General features: G+C 41.1%; 1 protein-coding gene across 7 annotated transcripts in view; it reads right to left on the bottom strand.

The window, feature by feature from the left end:
* The window catches only part of ERC2 (ELKS/RAB6-interacting/CAST family member 2), a 980,330-nt gene that overhangs the window by 926,644 nt on the left and 28,660 nt on the right, over positions 1–25,026 (bottom strand). For all 7 annotated transcript variants that reach the window (XM_063645317.1, XM_063645323.1, XM_063645319.1 and 4 more), the window contains exon 2: positions 18,175–18,971. In XM_063645317.1, coding sequence (XP_063501387.1) covers positions 18,175–18,831 — 657 coding nt within the window. In that variant the 5' untranslated portion in view covers positions 18,832–18,971. The remainder of the gene's footprint in view (positions 1–18,174; positions 18,972–25,026) is intronic.

The following is a 25,026-nucleotide window of genomic DNA, read 5'->3' as shown; positions in this document are numbered from 1 at the left end:
CTTGTAAGAAGAGTATAAAAAGCAACATTAACCCCTCCAAGCCATTGCAGCCCCAAATCCACCCTAACCATGCCATGATGATGTTCTGGCAGAGGCCACAAGAACGCAAATTCCACCAAACCCACCTCCCTACTCAACATCACCACTTGGATGAATGACGTTTTGCCAACAACAAAACATGATTTAAAAAAAAAAAAAAAAAACTCCTGATCTCTCTCTCTACACTGAAGCTGTTTTACCCTTGGTCTTCCCCGGTGGCTTAAGACTCCTTTTAGGCCGGGTGCGGTGGCTCACGCTTGTAATCCCAGCACTCTGGGAGGCCGAGGCGGGCGGATCACGAGGTCAGCAGATCGAGACCACGGTGAAACCCCGTCTCTTCTAAAAATACAAAAAAATTAGCCGGGCGTGGTGGCAGGCGCCTGTAGTCCCAGCTACTCGGAGAGGCTGAGGCAGGAGAATGGCGTGAACCCGGGAGGCGGAGTTTGCAGTGAGCCAAGATTGCGCCAACTGCACTCCAGCCTGGGCGACAGAGCGAGACTCCATCTCAAAAAAAAAAAGACTCCTTTTAGTACCCCCACAAGAATGAAAGCTCCATACAGGCAGAAAGTTTTTTTCTATTACTCTACCCTCAGCACGTAGCTCAGCACATGGTTCCATGTTTATTGACTTAATCCATTTCAGTCATTCAGTCATCATCTTGTTTGACCTTCTGGGGTGGCACCAGTGACCTTGCCAGTAGAAAGTGGGTAGATATATCTAAAGGCCAGTGCAGAGATCTGAGTTAGAGAACTTGACTGGGGGGATCATTTCTTTGGTACAAACTATTAAAGTGTCATTATAAGAGTCTTAGCTGGCCAGATATTATGCAGCAGATGGATTCTGTAGACTGAGATGAGCAAAACAGGCCAAAGTTTATAAAAACCAATCAATCAAACATCTCCTCTGAGTCCTCATGTTTCTAGCTGGTTAGATTAATATGTATAGCTTGCTAGATCTGGAAACCATGTGATCTTTCTTTGGGCAACATAAGCATCTGCCTTTTCTGAGGATTCAGATAATAGGAAATCACCCTCATCTTTTTTTCTATTACTCCCTATAACGATAGTGAATTTATAGTTTCCATCTCATGCCGTGGGACATATTTCAATGTAGTATACCAGAAAAATGTAATGTGAGTCTTTCGTTTTTTTTATTTTTTGCACAAGAAAGGTCTGGCTGTGGCCCAGAATTGTCCAGGGCAGCCATCTGAAAATTAACACAAACTGGCTTGGATCCAGCTATGGGAGTCAATACCTACGTCAAGAAAACTCTCCTAGCCATTCCTAAGCAGCTCATCTGAACTTGGTTTCAAGAGTAGGGTATTCTAATTCCACTGACTCTATAAAGGGGAAAGAACAATAGGATAACTTAAACTATTACCACATCTATTTTACAGGTAAGGAAACAAGTGCAGAGAGATAAAGTTAACCAAAGTCTCACAGCTAGAAAGGAACCTAGATAATCCATCTCCAAAGCTGGTGCTCTCGACCACCATCATAGAAAACAAAGCAGGAACCCAGAGGCAGGCTCCACTAACACCATGTTGCCAGTTCTGCTCACGGAAACTCTTTGAACAGGCAGCATATCAGATGCAAAGGCAAAAACTAGGGCTACTAGGATTACAATGTAAGCATCATGTAGTAATGTCACTACATGTCCTACAATGAGGGTAGGAAACATCTGATAAGTGTTAAGCAGGGTTCAAGATTGGCACCAAGTTGAGACTATCCCATTTAGGTTCATCAGAGGTACTGAATAAGATTTGGAAAGGGGCCAGGGCAGTGGATCATGTCTGTAATCCCAGTCCTTTGGGAGGCCAAGGCGGGAGGATCGTTTGAGGCCAGGAGTTCAAGACTAGCCTGGCCAATATAGCGAGACCCTGTCTCTACAAAAAAAAAAAATTTAATAAAAATATTAGGTGAGCATGTTGGTACATGCCTGTAGTCCTGGCTACTCAGGAGTCTAAGGAAGGAGGATTGCTTGAGCCCCAGAGATCAAAGATGCAATAAGTTATGATTGCCACTGCACCCCAGCCTGGGTGATGGAGTGAGATCCTGTCTCAAAAAAAAAAAAAAGGATTTGGAAAGGGGATGACTTCCTTTTACATGGGCTTCAAAGTTGTTTAATTCAGAGTCCTCATCTGTCCTAAGATCCCCTTGTGTACACAGAGCTAGCCACTCCATACTACAGTCAATCCTGACACTGGAGACTGACTTTGGAGTTAGTCTGCCTGGGTTCAACCCTAGCTTTGCCACTTGCTAAATGTAACTTTTTGACAAGTGACCTCTCCTCTGAGCCTTGCTTTGCTTACATAAAAATAAGTACATGTAATAATAACAGTACCTACTTCATAGGGTCATTATGTGGATTAAATGAGATACCATATATGAGGCCTTTGGCATTATTTCATTTAGGGAAGTACTTTACAAACTACACTGATTGTTTATTATTCTTACTTATCAGGGGAACATATTGTAGTCAGGTGGGTACACTAAATGGGAAAGTGAAGTGATTCACAGGCTTTACATGCTTGCCTGAGAAAGGCAGGGGCTCAGGCCTTCCCCAACTCCCCTATCCCAAACACTTCCAGAAGCCCTACACTGGCTGGATGTTAGGAGGATACTGTGCCCACTCTCCTAGACTCTGGCTAGGCTTCTACAGAAGACAGAGAGAGGTCACATCAATGGCTCTTCCAGAAAGGTAAATAAACTAGGCAAGAAGCTTTCTTCCCTATACCAAACTTCATGCTCAGGTCAAGCTCCAAGGTAGAGTCAACTACCCATAACCAACAATGTATATCACTGCTTCATTCCTTATTCACAGTCTACATAGAAAAAGGAAATGGACCTCTAAGGATTTTCACAAGATGGTAACGGGACAGAAAGGGCACTTTACACTTCTTTAGTGTCTTCTTCAGCCCTTGGCATATAACTGGGAACATGGCAGGTACCCAATTAACCCTCACTTGATAATTCAACAAAATCATTCGTTCCTTGCTCTATCACAAATGCCTACAGCATAAGTGCATTTGCAGTATGAGATTTGAGTTGCAATTACAAATAAGTGATATAGAATTGCCAGAGGTAAACTTGGAATTTTCGTACGCACAGACAAGCATAATGAATGGAAAGTCCTTAATGAAAATATTTAAAGATGTGCTTTACTATGACACCTAATGCTATGCAAACTCTTTCAAGGTAACCTATTCCTGAAGGTAGACTAAAATCCACCACCTCCAGTATATAGTATCTGAATACATTTAGCGAATGCAATACAGTCCATCAGCAAGTTTCCACCATACCAATGTACATACCCTTTATCACCAAAATCCTGGCACATGCCCCCTATTTCTCAGCACAAACTGAATAGCAGTGAAATGAAGACATGTCTCATATTACCAAAAGCTCATTCATTTCACTAATCACTGGGAACTACTTACGCCCAACACATGTGCAATATTTTATGAAGTGGTAATATCTAGACAGAAGATCTTGATCTAAATATCCTAAGATGCCCTTCAAGTTTGCAATAGGGATGAGGAAGTGAAATGTTGTGCACAATCCAGGTTATGCACACCTTTCTAGGGAAAATTATGACATTTTCATCAGCTCTCAAAGAGTACATGGCTTCCCAAAGGTAAAAACCCCAAAGAGAAATTTAAAATTTTTGAGAAGGCAATTTTATTTATTATTTGGTACATTTCTAAATTTAAGCAAGTTCTAAATCTGGCCATCATGTGCACTGTCCAACTCTCCATCTCATAGCCTTACTGATTCCTATTGGTCTTAGGATTCCTTGGAAACTTTTATATTATTTCACATGGATATTTTAGAAAGATTTTCCAAGGGATGAATCAGTGAATTTTAATTTCTTTCCATTCCTTCTCAGATAATATGTACTCACGAGCCAATCATTTTTAGAACTTAAGTGGTTATACTTTTTTTTTTTTTTTTTGGAGACAGAGTATTACTCTGTCACTCAGGCTGGAGTGCAGTAGAATGAACACAGCTCACTGCAAGCATGACCTCCTAGGTTCAAGTGATCCTTCCACCTCAGCCTCACAAGTAGCTGGGACCACAGGCACACACTACCACATCTAGCTAATTTTTTAGTAAAGACAGGATCTTGCCATGTTGACCAGGCTGGTCTCAAATTCCCGGGCTCAAGTGATCCTCCCGCTTCTGTCTCACAAAGTGCTAGGATTACAGGCATGAGCCACCATGCCTGGCCCAATTATACTTTAAAATGGAAACCATCAAATTATTACTTACTTCTAAAAGTTTACAGATCCTAATTAGTATCATTTTCCCATCCACTTTGGAGACCAAAGTCTCCAATGAAACTAAGGGAATTTGGGGGCTGGGTGTGGTGGCTCATGCCTGTAATCCCAGCACTTTGGGAGGCCAAGACAGGCGGATCACGAGGTCAGGAGATCAAGACCAACCTGGCTAACACGGTGAAACCCCGTCTCTACTAAAAATGCAAAAAAAAAAATTAGCTGGGCATGGTGGCAGGTGCCTATAGTCCCAGCTACTCGGGAGGCTGATGCAGGAGAATGGCGTGAACCCAGGAGGCAGAGTTTGCAGTGAGCTGAGATCGCCCCACTGCACTCCAGCCTGGGCAACAGAGAGAGACTCCGTCTCAAAAAAAAAAAAAATAAAAGAAACCAAGGGAATTTATAGAAAGGGGAGAATTTAATTCCATCAAGGATGCACTCTGATAGTATATAAAAGCGCCATGTGGGTCCACTATGGTAAAATAACATGAATTGATCCTGGTATTGGTCAATATAACTTCCAGAATTTCTCTAGGGAGCACAATGGAGGTAGGGAGTGAAGAGGTGAGTGTGGAGGTTAGAGATTCCAGGAGGCTACTGAAGTTGTTATTGAAATAGCTAGTTACAGACAGAAGTTAACTAGTTACAGACAGAGGTTAACAGAAGCTAACTATTCAGACTATAAAAGTCTTCTGGATTCGTCTTGGTCCTCCTAATACTAGAACCAAGGCAAGCTTCTAACTATGTGTTGCACAAGCATATTTCCCAGCAATGGCTGTCCTTTCCTCCTCACCACCTTACCCACGCACTCCCTTGCTAGAGAATCCACTCATCACGCCCCTTTCTCAGAGAGACCTTTTCCATAGCTCTGCTGAGGGGGTGTGGATGTGTGACTCACTCCCTTGGCCACAGCTGACTGGACCTAGAAGAGACTAGACCCAAGCTAGGTCAATTGGATTATTGGTTCTCTGAATTTGAAGTCGCAACAGTGCAACTCTAGGCTGTCCCTGGTGAGCACTTGAATGAAGAAGATATACATGCTTTCCTTGAGTGCCACTTTTTCACAAGAGATATATAAAAATAGATATTAAGAGAGAAAATAAGAGTGATAGAGATATGTGTGTGTGTATAGGAGAGACAGAGCAGAGACAGAGATGGAGACTGGCTTTGTTGATATTTCTCATCATCTTCCAACTGACCCCTGATTCCCGCTCCATGTGACACCTGGCTGCCCTACTTACCCTTAATGTCTAGTAGGTATCATTATGTGCTCCCAGTAAATCCCTCCTCCCCACTTTTTTTTTTCTTAAACTTGAATGGGTTTCTGCTACTTGCAACCATATTCTCCCTTAAATGAGGGAGAGTGAATAAATTAGTAAATAAATGGTCTGGATTCTCAAAAAGAGCAAAAAAGATATTTCACAGGGGAAAGTTGCTGGCAGAGGCAGAAATCAGGAAGGCTGGGACCCAAGAGAGGAAGATCTGATTTTGAGACACAAGATATGGAATGAAAGACAAAGCCTGCATAGTGTATCACCCCAGTGAGGTCAGAAACCAACTGAGGAGGAAGCTGAGAGGTGCCTGTTGAAGGCCCCCTGGGCTAGGAGGCCAGCGAGGTACTCTGAAATTCCTGAAGATAGAGGCAAGGACAGGAGGAGTTCTAAATGATTAATGAGACCATCCTCATTGAAGTCCAATAACCCAAAGTAAAGAGCTGCCCTGTCCCTGAAGCTCTGCTCTTGTAGATTCAGGGAATTTGTCAAAGTCACAACCACCTGAAAGGATCTGCCAGGCCTTTAATGAGCATCCTGAGAGATAATCTCCCTCATTCCTTTGCCACCTGTGGTTTTAATTTTCCAGCCAGTCCTGGAGTTGCTTTCTCCCATCCTTCTGGATGGGTTTCCAAGACAGGAGTGCTCCTTTGGCATTCTCCTCTGCTCATTTACTTAACAAGAATGTGTTTGCTACCTCCTGCTGGCCCTCCCTCCTCGCCTGTTCCTTGCTTCCTTCTTCGTTCTTGCTCTCTGTCCTTTCTGTATACCTCTTTGACAGCATGCTTAAGATGCTGTCAGGCAACACATTGCTTATTCCACTCTATCTTAGAGCTTCCATTTCAGCACCAGATTCCTTGGTTTTCAAGCAAGTTTGATGTGTTTCCCTTCATGACAGTGGAAAGAGCACAATTTTAGAGCTAAGCATACCTGAGATCAAATCGCAGCTCTATCCGTGAGGCCTCAGGCAAGTCACTTGATTTCTCTGTGACCTGTTTCTCTTCCATAAAATGGAGATGCCATGTGTCTTGCAGGGCAGTTGAGCTCACACATGGAAAGAAACTAGCAAATTCTTGGCACACAGAAGGTGCTCAAAATGCTTACTTCCCCTCCCCTTTTGTCAGACATGGACAAAAACCACCATAAAGTCAGTGAAAGTGTAAAGAAATTATAGTTTTATAAAATAGGTTTATTTCCTTTATGAGTTGTCCATTTCCTTAGAAGATTGACACCTATTTACCAAATGTCTACTTCTAAAAGAATTCAAGATATTTGAAGATTCATGATTACTAATCCATAATTGGAAGAATACATTTTTAAAAAGACATCATTGACAATTCATTCTTTCCCACACAATGATGAATCATGTTTTAGTTTTTATATCATCATTTTTACAAAAATACATGCATTTTGATCATCAGTTCACAAAGTGAAAGTAAAGCATTGAGTGAAGGCAAAGCATGATATGCAAAATAAAGTTATAGTAATTGTCTAATTAACTTAGTTTCTCAACTTTGTATCCACTGGCATTCTGAGCTAGACAATGTCAGGGGCTGTCCTGTGCACTGTAGCATGTTTAGCAGCATCCCTGGCCTCCACTCACTAAATGCCAGTAGCTACCATCCCCCAAGTTGTAACAGTCAAAAATGTCTTCAGACACTGCCAAATGTCCCCTGGAGAAAAAACTGCCCACAGTTGAGAACTACCAAGTTAACTTTATCAGCGTATGGAGCTAAACGAGACAGCTCACGCCCAGCCATGGGTTTGTAAGATGCAAAGTAGCTGCCTCAGTCTTTACTTCTCACCAGATCTTTCCTACTGAAAAACAAAATGGCTGCACGTCGCTTCCAAGGCACAATCAAGCTTCACAGAGAAACAGAAGAAATTGCACGCGTCAGAATTCGGTTGTCAGACTGCCCCAGCTCTTGGCTGCATGCCCACGCTCTACCTAAAAACCTACTTCCCAAACTTTTGAAATGCTTTCCACAGCTTTCAGAACCTGACCTTTACAGCAGCTTTATCTATGTGTGTCTGTGAAATAGATTTACAATTTTCTATGTTCCTGCGAAGCCAAACCACTTATTGAGTCCAAATGCCAACTGGGGGTGGTGGGAATTTGCACACAGATGTCAATGGACTCCGAAACAACAATACAAGAGCTCCACCTGCAACTAATTATAGAAACTGAAATTGTGTTCTGGCCAGAAGAGGCCACATTCAGAACCCACCCCATCTGCTTTGGCCCATAAAATCACTCTGTTACTTTTCTGCTGTCAACATAGACTTGACTCTTAAAATTCTCTGAGGATGCTGTTGATAGCGAACAACAGTGAATATTTTGAGGGTGAATGTTTTGGGAGTGACCACTCCTCCTGCCTTTCCCTCTTGGAGCTTGGTTTCAATAAGTACCCTTGGCACAAGTGAGACTAAAATAATCTATTCATTGAAATACCCTGAAATGTTTTTTTTTTTTTGGTTGTTTATGTGCTGCTGCAATCCCATCACCCAAATAAAGTGATCCAGAGAGAAAAATGGAAGATGGAAATCATTTAGATCTCCCAAGGTCCAGCACACAAGAATGTTTATTTTCCTACCATTAGCCAAGTCTTTCAGAAGAAAACCTGGGAAAAAAAACCTGTAAGGCCACTAATGTGGTACACATGGCTGATTCTAGGGCCGACTGCAAGAGATTACTGAGGCCAAAACCAGCTGACATCTGTGACAAAGATGTATAGTTCACTTCAAATCATTATCCTACCTTCTAGCAAACAAAGAAACCAACTCTTGGCTCTGTGCCATCTCATCTATCTTCAAAACCAAAAGAAGTTTTCACTCATCTCTGAAAGGCATTTAAAATTGTAGTTTCCATCTAAGTAGGTCATCTTCTAAGTCTGAACCAAAATTTTTCCAGCTCTCTGGAAAAGTAGACAAAAGCTACAGTTCTCTGAAGAGCTAAGAAAGACTGTTTCAAGATGAGAAGATGGACTCGTTTTTTTGTCCTTCTGAGATTCAGCATTCCAAGGTATGTTGTGGTGCTAAACTATATTATCCAGTTATAAATCCTTGTGTTTATGTAACATTGGGGAAAACACACACAAGCACTCACACTTCAACTCGGAATTAAAATGAAACACCTTACACACAGACGCAACATATGATTGACTTCTTAAGTTCTCAGGCCCCACTATGACTGATAAGCCCTTAAAACATTTGGAGAGCAGAGGTGACTAAGGACAGCTCAAGTCAAGGCAGTTGATATCTGTTTTTGTCTTGGAGCATCTGGTCGCCCTTCATCCCAGTTCCTTTAGAGAACTGCTCCTCTCTCAACACCTGCAGTTCTAATAGGGTCACCAATCACAGTAACCTCTTCTCACATACCTGCCCCCACCATCTCCCCACAAAACACACACACACATACACACTCACCAAGTCCTGGAGGGAGGACATGACCAAGGCAGGATCAGAGTCCCTCCATGAACTTTCCAAGTGGGAAGTGAAGATGTAAGACTCTTTTGACCTTTCAATTGTGACCCTAGGGTGCTGGCAACCAAGACTGCCCACCACACAGAGGAAAAAATGAGGCTCACACATAGACAGAGGCAGACGTTGAGAGCCAGAGATGAAGCAATGGTGAGAGACAAAGTCCCGCTACAGTTTAAGGCCCTGGATCCAGTAACCCCAAACTCCACACCTGATCCTTTCTGCAATTTTGTTACAAGAACTAACCAATTCCACCCCTGACCCTTTCTCTTTCTTTTTTTTTTTTTTTTGTTTTTTTGGCTGATGCAGACTTTGAGCAGCATTTGTATCACTACTTTGGAGTCTTGCCCAAATTAATTAGTAAGGAAGTTTCTTCATTTGAATGTGTAAGGTCCTTTAAGATTTCATTGAACCTCCCTGAAACATGCCATGGCTTGTTGGGGTGGGGGGAGGTTATCAGGACTGGCAATTACTATGAATAACAGTTATCAATTAATGGTTTCTTATGTTTTATCAATTGGTGAGCTGCAAGTAATAGAATGCCCAAACAACAGTGGCTTAAACAACTCTGGGTTTATTTTCTCACATGACTAGACATCTAGAGGCAGGTCATTGCTGCTGTTGGTGCAATTGCTCAGAGATGGCGGCTCACATGTCTCTGGACTTGTCTATTCCTTTCTTTCTTTGGCCTTTCTTTCATGATTATAATGTGGCCGGCACAGCTCCACCCATCACATCAACCCTCAAGACAGAAAGAATTTGGGAAGGAGAACTGCTGGTGATATTTGTTCCTTTATCAGGAAAGAAAAAGATTTCCTAGAATCTCCCAGATTTCCACTTGGGTTTCATTGGCCAGATACTTGAGGAAGAGGAGGAGGAGCCCGAAGCTGAGCCAGGATTTCTCAGACTCATACTAGTGGAAAGAAGGGAGCCTGAGAGAAGGTAAGGGATAAGACAGGTCTGAGAAGTAAGTACATCTGAGTCCCTGGCACCATCAGGACACTTTGGAAGGCCCAGACATGGAAGGAACCATATAGAAAGTGCTCATCCACCTTCATAGATCTCCTTTAAGGTCTCACTTCAAGATGCTCCTGAAGCAGAGCAGCCTTTCCCAAAGTGTGGCCTTATACCCTTATTTCTAGGAATATTTATAATTTGTAACAGATGGGACTGTTGTTAAATATATGTATGTATATTCACTCCACTCCCCCTCTGCCTTGGCAGGGAGTAAATTTCCTCCACATGACTGGCTTTGGGCTTGGTTACATCACATGCTTTAGCCAACAGAATGTTGGTGAAAATGATGAAAGCCAAGGCTTTAAACATGTTTGTGGGGTTTAGCTGTACATTTGGCATCTGTGATCCACCATGAGAAGATGAAGCCCTGAATAGCTGCTGTTCTGAAGAGAATGTGGAGACATGGAACATACCTAAACCCAACTTTCAGTTTAGCCCAACTAAGTTGTAGCCAACCTGCATATATGTGAGGGAGAGAGATAAACGCTTGTCTTTTTAAGCCATAGGTTTTGAGATGGCTTGTTACACAGCATTATTGCAGCAGTAGCTGCCTAATACGTAGGTGCTTAGTTTAAGTTTTGGCAGAGTGCAGTGGCTCACCCCTGTAATCCTAGCACTTTGGGAGGCTGAGGCAGGTGGATTGCTTGAGCCCAGGAGTTCAAGACCAGCTTGGGAAACATGGCAAAACCTCATCACTACAAAAAAAAAAAAAAATTAGCTGGATGTGGTGGTGTGCACCTGTGGTCCCAGTACTGGGGGGCTGAGGCAGGAGGATCACTTAACCCCTGGGAGGTAAAGGCTGCAGTGAGCTGTGATCATGCCACTGCACTCCAGCCTGGGTCACACAGTGAGATCGTGTCTCAGAAAAAAAAAAAAAAAAAAAGTTTCACAGTGGAGTAAGATTAGAAAATTGGTGAGTTAAGCAACTTTAATACATATTTTTGGTTTTCAGGGTTTTTTTGTTTGTTCGTTTGGTTGGTTGGTTGGTTGGTTGGTTGGTTGGTTGGTTGTTTGGTTTTGTAGAGGCAGGGTCTTGCTATAGCCCCAGCTGGTCTCAAACTCCTGGACTCAAGCAATCCTCCTGCCTTGGCCTCTCACAGTATTGGGATTACAGGCTTGAGCCACTACACCCAGCCTAGTAAACATTTTTAACTGAAAGAGAGCATTTCATGTGGTGATATGTTCTAGTAGTCTGCTTATGTTGTGGGTCGAATTGTGTATCCCTCCTCCCCAAAAAATACCAGTACCTCAGAATGTTACCTTCTTTGGAGATAGGGTCTTTACAGAGATCATAAATGAAGTCATTATGGGAAGTCTCTAATCCAATATGATTGGTGTCCTTATGAAAAGGAGAAATTTGGATGCAGACACAGCCAACCACAGAGGGCAGATTATGTAAGGACACACAGGGAGAAGGTGATGAAGCACTAGCCAAGGAGAGAGGCCTGGAACAGACCCTTCCCTCACAGCCCTCAGAAGGAAGCAACCTGCTGACACCTTGTTCTTGGATTTCTTCCCTCCAGAACTCTGAGACAGTAAATGTCTGCTGTTCACATCACTCAGACTCCAACATATCTTTTTGTGGGGGATATACAATTCAACCCCCACAAAACATATGCATTATGAATTTCTAGGATAAGCATATCCAATATGTTGGGTGTTACGTTGGACTGACCAGAAAATCCCTTTTGAAAAGTGTTATCACCCTGCACACATTTTGGAAATACTGGCTTTGAAGGATCCATGGTTTCTTAGACTTATAGTGGTAGAAAAAAAGGAGCCTGGAAGAAGGTAAGGGATAAGGCAAGTCTGAGGACTGAGTACATCTGAGTTCCACCCACAAACCTGATGAAATTCTATCACTCATTTCCAACTGGCACAACTCATCATAACTGGACACTCACAATGAAGTTAGTATTTTAATAGAACATAGTTGAATGACCCCTGTTGAAATGGCCCTGCAGGCTGGGCACGGTGGCTCACACCTGTAATCCCAGTACTTTTGGAGGCCGAGGTGGGCGGATCACCTGAGGTCAGGAGTTTGTGACCAGCCTAGCCAACATGGTGAAACCCCATCTCTACTAAAAATACAAAAATCAGCCACACATGCTGGCACACACCTGTAGTCCCAGCTACTCAGGAGGATGAGGCGGGAGAATTCCCTGAACCCATGAGGTGGAGGTTGCAGTGAACCAAGATCACACCACTGCACTCCAGCCTGGGCAGCAGAGCGAGACTCAGTCTCAAAAAAAGAAAGAAGGAAGGAAGGAAGGAAGGAAGGAAGGAAGGAAGGAAGGAAGGAAGGAAGGAAGGAAGGGAGGGAGGGAGGGAGGGAGGGGAGGAGGGGAGGGAGGAAGGAGAGAAAAGAAAAGAATTATTTGCAGTTATACAAATAAAATAAAGCAGTAATCAGTAATAATAAAGGAAACATAGAAATGTGATCCATCTTGATCTTTTCAAGTTTCATGTTCAAAATAAGAATCAATAAATCCTATGTTGAAACTGGATCAAAAACTCAGCAAAAACTCATATTAATATTGATTTAGAGTAGACACTTTCCTATTATGTTAAGCCAAAAATAGAAATGATCACATAACCATTGCTTAAAAGCTGTAACATTCCCCAGACAGGTTTACTTACACTTCTTGGGTTACGTTTCCCAATGACCTTGTCCCACTTCCACACATGCAAGATGGGTAAATATTAGATCTAGTACAATCTCTCCTAGTGTGTGATGCTATTTATATTCCTGCAGAGCCTTGGCTAGCCATGCACAACCTAAGAAAATATCTAAAAATTGCTTTATGTATATCTAATTTGGAAGAAATCCATTAGAAATACAATGTTAACAATTGCACAAAATACCGAGGAATATGAAAAGTCAGTAACTCTTATGTACCAAACTACAAGATAGAGTTTTTATAAACCTTGAAAAGATGTATTCACTCCTATGTTTCCTCTCTTTGATCTCCATAACACAATAAAGATATAAAGAAAAGACAAACCTATATTCTTTCAGAGAAAAATAGGTTCACTTTACTTCCCTACAGTTGTATCCACCTGCTCATCAGCCGTGCCCCCCATAACACCTATCCCAACATCACAGGCCACTAAAAATAATAAGGGGCTACCTCGCGTAACAGTGTATTATGGTAGCAGAACATCCATTCTCAATACCTTCTCCTCACCCCTCCCCCAATTGTTCTACAGGTGTGACGTTGAGAGCATGGGCTATGGGTTCATGCCATTCCAAAGGATCAGCTGTCCATAATTCCTTGCCCCACTCTCCTCCAATTTAAGAAAACATATCATGAAGCAAAAGCACAAGTGACAGCATCAAGATAACACTGCATCTGTGCACTCTGGTTTATACAAACAAGCACATGATTCTAAATTTCAGTGCTGCAACTCTTAGTAGTAGAGCAAATGTATTTATATTCATGTAGAGCTGCATGGCTGAGAAGTAAGGCCTTGGAGAGAACCGGGTGGAGGTGAAGTGGGAGTAGAGGAAGGAGTGGCATATCCATCCAAGAACCTGAGTATCAACCCTTTGCATATAAGAAATTTGGTCACGGCCGCCTACTCATTAGCCCCAAGGTTCCAAATAGTCCTGCACTCCCTGTAACACAGAGAGGGAGTTCAGCATCCTCCCTTAGATCTGGAGTTGGGTTCAGCTCCCTTAGACAGAACTATGAGGGCTTCAAAATCTACTGCTAAGAAACTGATGAGCAGGAGCCCTCGACAATGCTGCACATAAGAAGCAAAGGGCTGTGCTAGTTAGCATTATATTTATAAAACTATGAACCTCCTACACAAGAGCACTTCAATCTCCTTACCTCTACCCTATAATGGACCTGCTTCCAATTTCTGTTCACACAGAACAGTTCAAATTGTTTTAGATCATTAGAACTTAGGTTGGTGGAATTCTAAATATCTAAATACCCCTGAAAGAATTACCTTGGTAGATGCAATCTCTGATTATTGTGGATAAGAAACCACAATCAAATGTCCCTTATCTCTTTTGTATTTCTTTCTTCCATATAGAAAAAGTTTCCATGATTTTTCCTCTAAAAGGAAATTAAGTTATGGTAAATGGTGAAAACCCTAAACAGCACAAAAACCATCTCTAGGAAAAAGAAATAAATTCCTAGTTAAGAATACAAATTCTGGCCGGGAGCAGTGGCTCATGCCTGTAATCATGCCACTCCAAAGAGTTAGATGTCCATAATCCCTTGCCCCACTGTCCTCCATTTTAAGAAAATACATCATGAGGCAAAAGCACAAGTGACAGTAGAAAGATAACACTGCACTTTGGGAGGCTGAGGTGGGAGGATCACTTGAGCCCAGGAGTTCAAGACCAGCCTGGGCAATATAGGGAGACAAAGTACAAAAATTAGCCAGACATGGTGACACACACCTGTAGTCCCAGCTACTAGGGAGGCTGAGGTGGGAGGAGCGATTGAGCCCAGGAGGTCAAGGCAGCAGTGAGCCAGTATCGCACCACTGCACTCCAGCCTAGGTGACAGAGTGAAACCCTGTCTCAAAATAATAACAATAATGATAATAAATCACATTCTTAATCATCTTATCAAAACTAGTCATTTTTTCATCTAGCATGTATAAAGTAGGATCTTCCTATAATACTAAATCACAGCTCAGTGATCTTTTAAGGAGGTAGTGATCATAAAGTTAAGATCTTAGATTTGGCATGAAATAGACCAATGCCTTAAAACCTAGCTACGCTGCTTACCAACTGTGTGAACTTGGACAAGTTGCTTATTCTCTCTACATTTATGCTTCATCTGTAAAATAAGAAAAGTTCTAGCATCTACCTCAGATGACTGATGAAATCACCAAATAAGATAATGTACACAAAGCACTAAGCACAATGCCTAGCACACAGTAGGCCCTCAACAAATGTCCACTGGTAGCACTAGCAGTATAATAGAAACAACGGCAATAGCAGAAGATTGTTCCCCAAACTTTATTTCACCTAGCTCCATTTTTGGACAAACAAAAACCCCACTGGTAGTAATCCACCATATATGTGTCTCTCCTCCCTTTCCTGGACAGAAGAGAGGACTCCACCTCCCACTCCCTTCAATTATGTCGCTTTCAGTTCAAGGAATTAAAGAACCAATGTGCCGTCTCCAGTCACTCTCTTGCCCTGCTGTAGCAACCTTTGAAGCCACACATCAAGATGCAGAAATCCTGGATCCTGAGTCACTGCATGGAAAAGACCTGTCCCACAGAGTCACCTGACCTGCTTCATACTTTAGGCAAATAAGAAATAAATCTCAAATATGTTAATCCACTGAGATTTGAAGTTTGTTAGTTACTGCAGCAAAACTTACCCTATGCTGACCAACAGGTACTCCTATACTTCTAAAAGGGATCCTAATATACTTCCAAAAAGAGAAGACAGTTTTTTTAATAACTTGTTTTTTGTCAATCTTTATATTTTCTACTTTGTAAGACATCATATTGCAAGTAAATTGACTTTTCAAAATCTCCATGCTTCTTCCTCATTTTACACTTTTTAATCTAAAAGAGAAAATTGCATTTTACTTTTATTAAATATACAGATTAATACTAGAGCTTTCACTGAGTCATATGTCACACAGTCACATTTCACCTACGATACCAGGGTATCCTGTGATCACAGTAAGACCAGAACAAGGAAGGGATAATGGAAGTGCCCTCAAGCATTCACATACTCCTGGCTTATGGCAACCTGAGACAGTTAAGTGGAATTACGGATATTACCTATTCTAAACTGAACTAACCCTCATGAAATGGACAAATGGTTCGAAATGTTTTTAATAAAAGTGGAAAAGGTTTTATATGTCACTAAAATGTATCTCAATGTATTATTTTGCTCTATCTCATCCACATTTAATTCTTCGTGGATGCCATAGAAGACACATAATACACTGGCATTGTAACGCATCCTGTAATTTATAAATAAATATACATGTACAATTGGGGTCTGTGCTCAAAGATAAATTTAATGAAAGAAGCATGAGATAAGTCACTTTGGAGCTAACAGTTTAAAGAAGAGCATTCAAACTTTTTGTCCCTGCTTGCACTGTTCCTAAACTGCTTTAACCATTTTCCAAAAAATTAAAATGAAGAGAAAAACCAGTATAAAACTGGGGGAAATGTGCATTGTAGAAACAGGTTCATAAAGACTTCATGAACCAGCAAAATCAGAAAGAAGCAGAAATGATACTGAAGAGCATCATTTTAGAGTGAAGAACAAAGCTTTTGGTTCCAACTACAAAATCACATTTCTACGTCTGAAAACTAGCTTTGGCTGTGTTAGATAATCAAAAGGATAAGGTGATTGTTTTCTACACATAGAAGGAGAACAAAAGGCAGATTTTCCTATAGATCACATTCTACAGGCGCTTAAACTCCAAAGGAGTGGTAGCCAGGGAAACAGTTAGGAGGATCAGCAGATGACTCCAAGAAAGGCAGAGCACTTCATTAGACCAACATCAAAGCCAGTTATCGGAAAATCACTTGTTCAGTCAACTTAGAGTTATCTCAATTTCCTTCAGAAAGTTAAATAATATCTGGGAATTTTTGAGCCATGTGGTATCACATTCCCTAGGCCCCAGCTCTTAGCACTTCTATAAGCACCAATTAGAGATGAAGCTGGGGCCAGGTGTGCAATCCCAGAACTTTGGAATTACTCCTTGAAGCCAGGAGTTCAAGACCAGCCTTGGCAAAATAGCAAGACCTTGTCTCTATAAAAAAAAAAATAATTTTAATTGGCAGGCTGTGGTGATATGTGCCCGTAGTCCCAGCTACTCAGAAAGCTGAAGTGTGGAGGATCATTTGAGCCAGGAGGTCAGGCTGCAGTGAGCTATGATTAACATCACTACACTCCAGCCTGAGCAACAGAGCAAGACCCTGTCTCTAAAAAGAAAAAAAAAAAAAAGAGATTGAGAGAGAGAGAAAGAGATGAAGCTGGAATTTAAACCTAGGTATGTCTGATTCCAAAGCTCTTATAAAAATAGCAGTATTTTAGGAAATAGAGTAGGCATTAAAAAAGAAAAGAAAAGAAAATAGCAGCATATAAAACAGGCCTCACAGAATAGGTAGGATTTGGAAATGAAGACTGGCTGGAATTTAAAGGGAGGTGGCAGGAAAAGCAGGTGCTGAGAAGGCCACCAGTGGAAGGGAGAAGCAAGAGTAAGGGCATGGCAGTGCAAACCTTGGGTGTGTGCAGGAATTACCAGGCAGTGGTGCAGAAAGCACAGATGTGGAGGGAGGTGGCACAAGATAAGGCTGGAAATGTTGGCCCGGGCCTTCTAGTAGAAGTGCTATGGGCTCAGTCAAGAAGGTAGACTTTATTCTGGAGGCAATGAGTAATCACTGAGGGCTTTAAAGCAGGAAAATATCATAACTGCAGGTAGACACCAGGAACCTGTTTTTCCTGTGGCATGAAGGATGGATCAAAGAAGAGTATAAAGGTGACTTGCACATAGTAGATAATTAATGCTGGATGGATGAAGGCAAAAACAAGTTAAAATTTATTGTGTATCTCTAACATAACAAACCCATCTGATCCAATTCCATTTCATATTGTTCAATTTGCTACTCAGAGAACAAACTTTACTCATTCTAGAAGGAAATAATGGTGCTGGTGCTTCAAAATAAAAATCAATTCACCAGTTAAATGTGGCCCTCTAAATGTTGCTGTTAAATTGTTTATTCTTACAGAAATTAACATTTTCTTCTTCTGTTCAGAAGAAGGTACATCTGAACAGCTGTTGCAACTGCTGAAAAAGAAAACAAAATTAACCAAGTATAAAAGTTAGGCAATGAGGAGTGATCCTCCCCACCCCACCCCTCTCCCCATCTGCAACCATGTGAAAAGGTTATCAGAAAATAAGGAAATTACAAGCTGTAATGGTACATTTCCTATGCTCTCTTGTAGCGTCCGAGTCAAACACATACTAAGCCATAACCTTCTTCATGATGCCAAACTTTCTTCTGCACAGGTCGTGGTACCATCTGCAAAGCATCAACTACTCAGTGAGAAGCCAAGGCTGAAAAATACTGAGATGAATCATGACCTACCTGATTTTCTTCATGGGAAACCCTCATCTGCTCCTTGAGGACAGACATCCGCGCTGCCTCTTCTTTCCTCAAGACTCTCTCCTTCTTAAGCTCAGGACTCCAGAAAGTCTTAATACTGTTCATGGAAGATCCTAATTTGCTGTCCTTGATGTCTAGCTCTTTCCGGAGGAGGTCATTCTCTCTCTGCAGTTCTTTCAGCTGGGCCTGAAGATCTAACATTGTGCTGTCTCTTACCTGCCTCAACATGGAGGGGACCTGGTGGTGGTGATGATGGGATGAGCCAGTCAGCCCACCATGTTGATCTGTGTATGAAAGGACATCTGTGTGGGAAAGTCCAGCAGAAGCAATATTGGGACTACTCCCCATGGCTGTGACACGGCCTCCATATACAGCTCGATTCGTAGCCCTTCCCAGAGTCATAGTGCCCTTTGGGTAAGTTGTTGAAGCCACCCCTTCATGATCACTCAGATACATGGGTCCAGACGTAGCATAGGCTGCATTGAGGGACTGGATATTCTCCATAGACAGAGTCTTGCCTGCTCCTCCACCTCCCCCACTACTTGTTCTTCGGTGGCCCAAACGAGGAGACCTTGGCAAACGAGGGGATCTGGAAGGGCTACCTTCCAGATTGGTGATTGTTCTTGCACTTCCATACATTTTTCTTGTATTATGAGGTGTTACTGAAGAGAAGAAATGCTATATTAAGTTGGGGTTTGAGCTAATATTTCCACGATTGTCCAGAATTTTCACCGCATTCTTTTCACAGTCCGTACCAGAAAATAACTCCACTCAGAGATCTACAAAGTGAAAAAAAGAATAATTAAAAACAAATTTCTTTAGAACTCTAGCTGCATTGTATTTTTAAATATATAAAGATAATGATAGATGTACCTATGTAGATAGGTGATTAATAATAGACAGATAGAAAGAGCCACACCCATAATGTTCATTTAGAAAGAAAAGCAACTCTAAAACTTGACTACTACAGGTGAAAGTTTTATAAATTCCCCCCACCCTGCCCCTAAGCGAGATAAAAATTCTCAAAGTGAAAAATAAGATCTATTACTTAGGAAAATGAAGCTCTCCATATTGGTTTGTGCTAAGGTTAGAGTTAGAACCTCTAGAAAATTCCCCATGGAATTCCCCATCATGGAGACCTTAGCTATAAAAAGGCCCCTCCTTTGGGGCATAACCCCTATATGCATGTGACTTGAAAGTGACTCTGAGAAGCTGCTGCTTCCTGGGATGTCAAATATTTGGCATTCATGTTGTTACCTTCCCCTCCTGTACTTATTACAGACATCACTAATCCATCACAGTCCTCTTTTCCACTAAGTTCAGAATTCTTCTCAACACAACACTCTAGATGGCTTACCACCAAACAACTGGCATTGACACATGAATTCAAACCTACTGGCTATCCTGGAGCTAGAAGAAAAAGAGGTAGCTCAAACAATGGGATGCCTAAACACATAGCCAGATCCTCAATGATATTATCAGAGAAAACAACAGTCCTGTCTCTTTTCCTTTCCACACACATCTTTCAGGCTGGCCTCTTGAGAATTATTTCCCATTTTGGTTGACCTTAATATTCATATTAACCACTTCATGTCTGTACAGAAATGGCAAAGGAGAAGTCCTCTTCATGGTTACTGAAGTATACTAGTGAAGATTTTATGTAGCTGGGGCTACAGCATTGTGAGTATCCCTTCAATTTTAGCACCCATATGGCCTTAATGGAGTGCATTATGGCCTCCTGTTCTTCCTCTTAGAAAGTCTTTACTGTATTTCCTTTTCCTTCGGCTTTACAACAATAAGAGAACAGATTTGAGAATGGCAAACAGGTTCAAATCTCCATGCTAATACTAACCAGCTGAGTAACCTTAGACAAATTATTTAACTTGTTATGAGCTTCCATTCTGCAATCAACAAAATGCAGGTAATACCATCTAACTCATAGTATTGCAAGAAATAGTAAGATGATGTTTATAAAACACCTAGTTTTGTGCCTAGTACCAAATAGTCAATCAATAGATTTTGAAGGTAAGTGTCTCAATGAGATAAGTACATTAATAGCAGTATACAGGGGTATCTTTTATTTTCACCTGTCTATCATTCATCCCTTCCCCCTCTCCCAAATACACACTTTCTGATAATACTGTCACTATTTTCCTTAGAGAAATTGTTCCCAACTCCCTACTCACAGTTCATTGGGTTTAGGTAAGATTGACTCCCTTCAATCTGCCATCCTAGATGGTGCAAGGGGTGAGAACATGACCCACGCCTGGCCAACCATCATATTGTATCCTCCAGACATGGTAGCTAGTTTAGTGATGGGCATGTGACCCACACTGGTCCAACAAGACTCCATACTATGACTCTAGTTGGAACAGCTGGGAAAGATAAGCTCTTCTTCAGCTGGAATTCCTTACTTTCAAGATAGAGCTGTGAGTACTACATTGTGGAAAGGGCCTCCCTGAGGGTGAAGACGATACAAAGGGAACCAGAGCTAAACTTCAAAGAATGTGAAACCAAACCAGGTGACATCACTTCATACTCCAGATCCAGGAGTCACAGAAGTTACCATCATCTATCATCTATACATCTGTTCCTAGGCCATTTTAGTTACATATGCCAGGTGACTGATTGCATTAAAGGTCTCAATTCTTTACTCCTTTTTTTTATATATGTCTTGGCAGTGTTTTCCCAATGTGATGCTAGGTTCAGTCATGTGACTTTATTTATCCAGTAAGGTGATAACAAATGTGAAGTAAGCAGACACCTTAAGCAACACATGTGTTTACTCTCTTGCTCATTTTCCTCTACCATAGTAATTAGAATATTCCCAATCTAGCCTGATGGAAGATGAGAAATATAAAATAGAACCAAGTTGTCCTAGCCAACAGCCAAGCTGCCCCAAGATGTGTGAGCAAGCCCAGCCAAAGTCAGCAGAACTGCCTAGCCAACCAGCCGCTGCCCACAGGGGCATGAGCGAGCCCAGCTGAGATCAGCTAAACACCACGCTTATGCACTTGATAAATGCTTCTTAGTATGTCACCGATGTTTTGTGGTTGATTGCTTTGCCACATTACAGGATCAGTGGATAACTTATGCATTTGTCTATAAATTTCCTTTTTGCTACATTCAATTCTAGATGAGATTTCTGTCACTGATAGTGACACATACAGTGTGAAAAAATGTTTTCTATAAAGGTTTCCCCTTTCCCTCAAGAGGTCTTTAAAAATTATACATCTGTTTCTAACTAAAGAACTTCATTTCAAATGTTTATGTTGCTCAGGGCTTAATTTTGTTTTTCTTGGAAATACACAAAAACCATTTCGTATCTAAGATTTTTACATGAATAATCTGTAGTGTAAAAAAGAGGGGATCAATAGTTCTAACAGAATTCAGTGACATAAATGATGAGAGGGACAGATAGTGGAATAGTGGAACAGGCAGTTATATGAATATTTAATAAGACGGAAAGATGTTCATGACATACTGGTGGCAGGGGGAGCAGATGACAAAACAATTTTGTGATTTACTCACACTTGTAAAACACAAATACACATACAATCACCAGCAAAGAAGGCTGGAATGACACACATCAAAATGTTACCAGCGGTGGAATTCCAACAGGTTTTCATTTTCTTCTTTTTATTTGCATACTCTAAATTTTCTACTATTGAAACTGACCCAATTGTCCCATAGAGCTGATGTTAGTGGTTTCTTTGAAAAAAACATAGAAATTGACCTCCCAGTTTTAAAACTTGAGAAAGTTGCATTTGTCTTATCTGAGTTCCTTTCTAAGGAAACCAACCATCAGGCTTCCCAGATAGTGTCAAGGAGCTCAAACTCACCAGGTCACTGCATTTGGACAATGAGATGTCAGACCCCTCCTCTGTCATAATTGCCTTGCCCTATCTGCTTCCTTTTGACCAACTCCTCTTCCTTATCCCTCCCTAATTCCTGTTTTTCCACTCATGATTATATTTCTTCCCTGCTATATAAACCCTTATGTTAGTTGGTCAAGGAGATGGATTTGAAACTGATCTCCCATCTCCTCAGCTGCAGCACCTGATTAAAGCCTTCTTCTCTGGCAATACTTGTCTCAGTGACTGGCCTTCTGTGCAGCAAGCAGCAGAACCTGGACTGAACCTCTGGTGTTTTGGTAACATAATAATGATATATACTTTTGTCATTAAAAAATGATTTTCTTTCTATGGTTCCAACAGTTAAATGAATGTATCTTTTCTGTGCTTAGAATCTAGATGTCTGGGTTCTAACTGGGCCACCACTTATAGAGCTGTCTTCCTAGAAAAAGTGATGAAATCTAACTTGTCTTCGTCTGTCTGCTCCCTTTGTATCTAGAGATACACATTTCTGAGGTCTGTGGCTAGGCCTGAGGTCCCTGAATGCCATAAAATTTACACCCACACAGATTTAATCCTCAGTGAATTTACCTGCCTACGTGGCCAAGGCTTTGGAGAATCCCAGTAACCAACAAACAAAAAGTTAGTTTGTTCCCTTTGGAAACACACACACATGTAACATACAACATGAAAAGATGTATTATCATGTTTAAAATATGCTTTCCTTTCTTAAAAAGCAATATATGTTGCCACTGGCCCATATATTTCTTGGGTTCTCCTTTTCTAGGTTTAATATCAGATGTATGCTAGTATCATAGATAGATTGAGAAGCTTTCCATTTTTCATTTGTTCTGGAACAGTTAGCATAATACCAGTCTTCCCTATTCCTGAAATGTTTTGTAGAACACACACATAAAACTGAATGGGCTTGGCAGGGCATGTTGACTCCTGCTGTAATGCCAGCTACTGAGGAGGCTGAGGCAGGGGGGTTGCTTGAGGACAGAAGTTCAAGACCAGTCTGGGCAATACAGCAAGACTCTGTCTCTAAAAAAAATTTTTAAATTAGCCCAGTGTGGTGTCATGTGCCTGCAGTCCCAGATACTTGGGGAGAGTGAAGCAGGAGGATCACTTGAGCCCAGGAGTTTGAGGCTACAGTGAGCTATGACTGCACCACTGCGCTCCAGCCTGGGCGACAAAGGGAGAGACCCAGTCTCTTTTAAAAAGCAAAAAAACACAGAATGGGCTTAGTTGTTTATTATCTTTTCATTTTTTCACTATGTTTACTTGTCTATTTGGGTTTGCTACTTATTTTGTGTCAATTATCATTAAAACGTCCCTTCACAAACAGTCTATTCCGTGTAGATTTTCCAGTCTTATTGGCATTGCTTTGTATAACTTTTCTTTAAAAATTTTTAAATCATCTTCGTTTATGTCCCCATCTCACTCCCAATGTTGTTTGTATTTTTTCTATTTCCCTTGATGACAATATGACAAATATTTCTCTATTTTCTTAAGAGTTTCAATGATACAGCTTTTGGTTTTATTAATATATTTTACTGCATCTTGTTTTCCATTTCATTGATATCTCTTTATCTTTAATAAAATGTCTACTTCCTTTATGTTTTTTTGCCTTTTTGCATTGAATGTTCATTTCTCTTTAATCACATTTCCTAATGAATGCATATAAGATTATACACATGGCTGCATATTCCAGAATTGTATGTATAAAACTCTTATTGTCATTTGTAAATACCTTGCTGTTTTTATTTTGAAATTTTTCTATCCCACGAATTATTGAGAATAATATATTTAAATGTCAAAGTGGATAGAAATTTTGGGGTAAAACTTTCTAGTTCACATTGTATAGCATTGGGATCATAAAATGTAACATATATATTTTCCAATCTTTGAAATTTGTCAAGACTTTCTAATTGGCTTATTAGTTTTTCTTAATTGTTAAACCAACTAATAGATTATTATGGAAAATTTAGAAAATACAAATATGCATAAAGCAGAAAATGAAAACAATCCTGTCACTCATAGATAACCTCTGTTAACAAGTTAGCATAATACCAGTCTTCCCTATTCCTGAAATGTTTCGTAGAACATGCACATAAAACTGAATGGGGCAGGGCACAGTGGCTCACACCTGTAATCCTAGCACTTTGGGAGGCCGAGGCAGGTGGATCACGAGGTCAGGAGATCGAAACCATCCTGCCTAACACGGTGAAAACCCGTCTCTACTAAAAGTACAAAAAATTAGCCGGGCGTGGTGGTGGGCGCCTGTAGTCCCAGCTACTCGGCAGGCTGAGGCAGAAGAATGGCACGGACCCAGGAGGCGGAGCTTGCAGTGAGCCAAGATTGAGCCACTGAACTCCGGCCTGGGCAACAGTGCAAGACTCTGTCTCAAAATAAATAAATAAATAAATAAATAAATGGGCTTGGCAGGGCATGTTGACTCCTGCTGTAATCCCAGCTACTCAGGAGGCTGAGGCAGGAGGATTGCTTGAGGACAGCAGTTCAAAACTAGCCAGTATGTATTATCCAATTCCTTTTAAGTGTGTGTGTGTGTGTGTGTGTGTATTTTAGACAAAGCCAGACAATATAAAGACTATATAAATCAAACTATATAAAGACTATATAAAGTCTTGTATTTTCCTTTTTCTCCATGTTTTATCTTAATGTCATCTCCACTTCCCACTTAACATAGAGGCCACAAAATATTTTTATAAAACATGATTTTTAACAGACACTATGAGTTACCAAAGATGACCATCAAAATTCCTCTACTTCCTATACAGAATTGTCTCTAGTTCCATTAGTTCCATCAAGAAATTGATTCTCTTTCCCTTGTCCTTGAATCTGGACTGGCCTTGTGACCTGCTTAGACCAACAAATGCAGTAGAAGTGACACTGTTCCAGCTCTGAGTCTAACCCTAAAGAGGCTTGACAGTTTCTGGTTTTGCTCTCTTAAAACTCG

Source organism: Symphalangus syndactylus, chromosome 1 (assembly GCF_028878055.3).
Source record: "Symphalangus syndactylus isolate Jambi chromosome 1, NHGRI_mSymSyn1-v2.1_pri, whole genome shotgun sequence".
NCBI classification, from domain to species: Eukaryota; Metazoa; Chordata; class Mammalia; order Primates; family Hylobatidae; genus Symphalangus; species Symphalangus syndactylus.
This window is presented reverse-complemented; position numbering and strand designations above follow the sequence as displayed.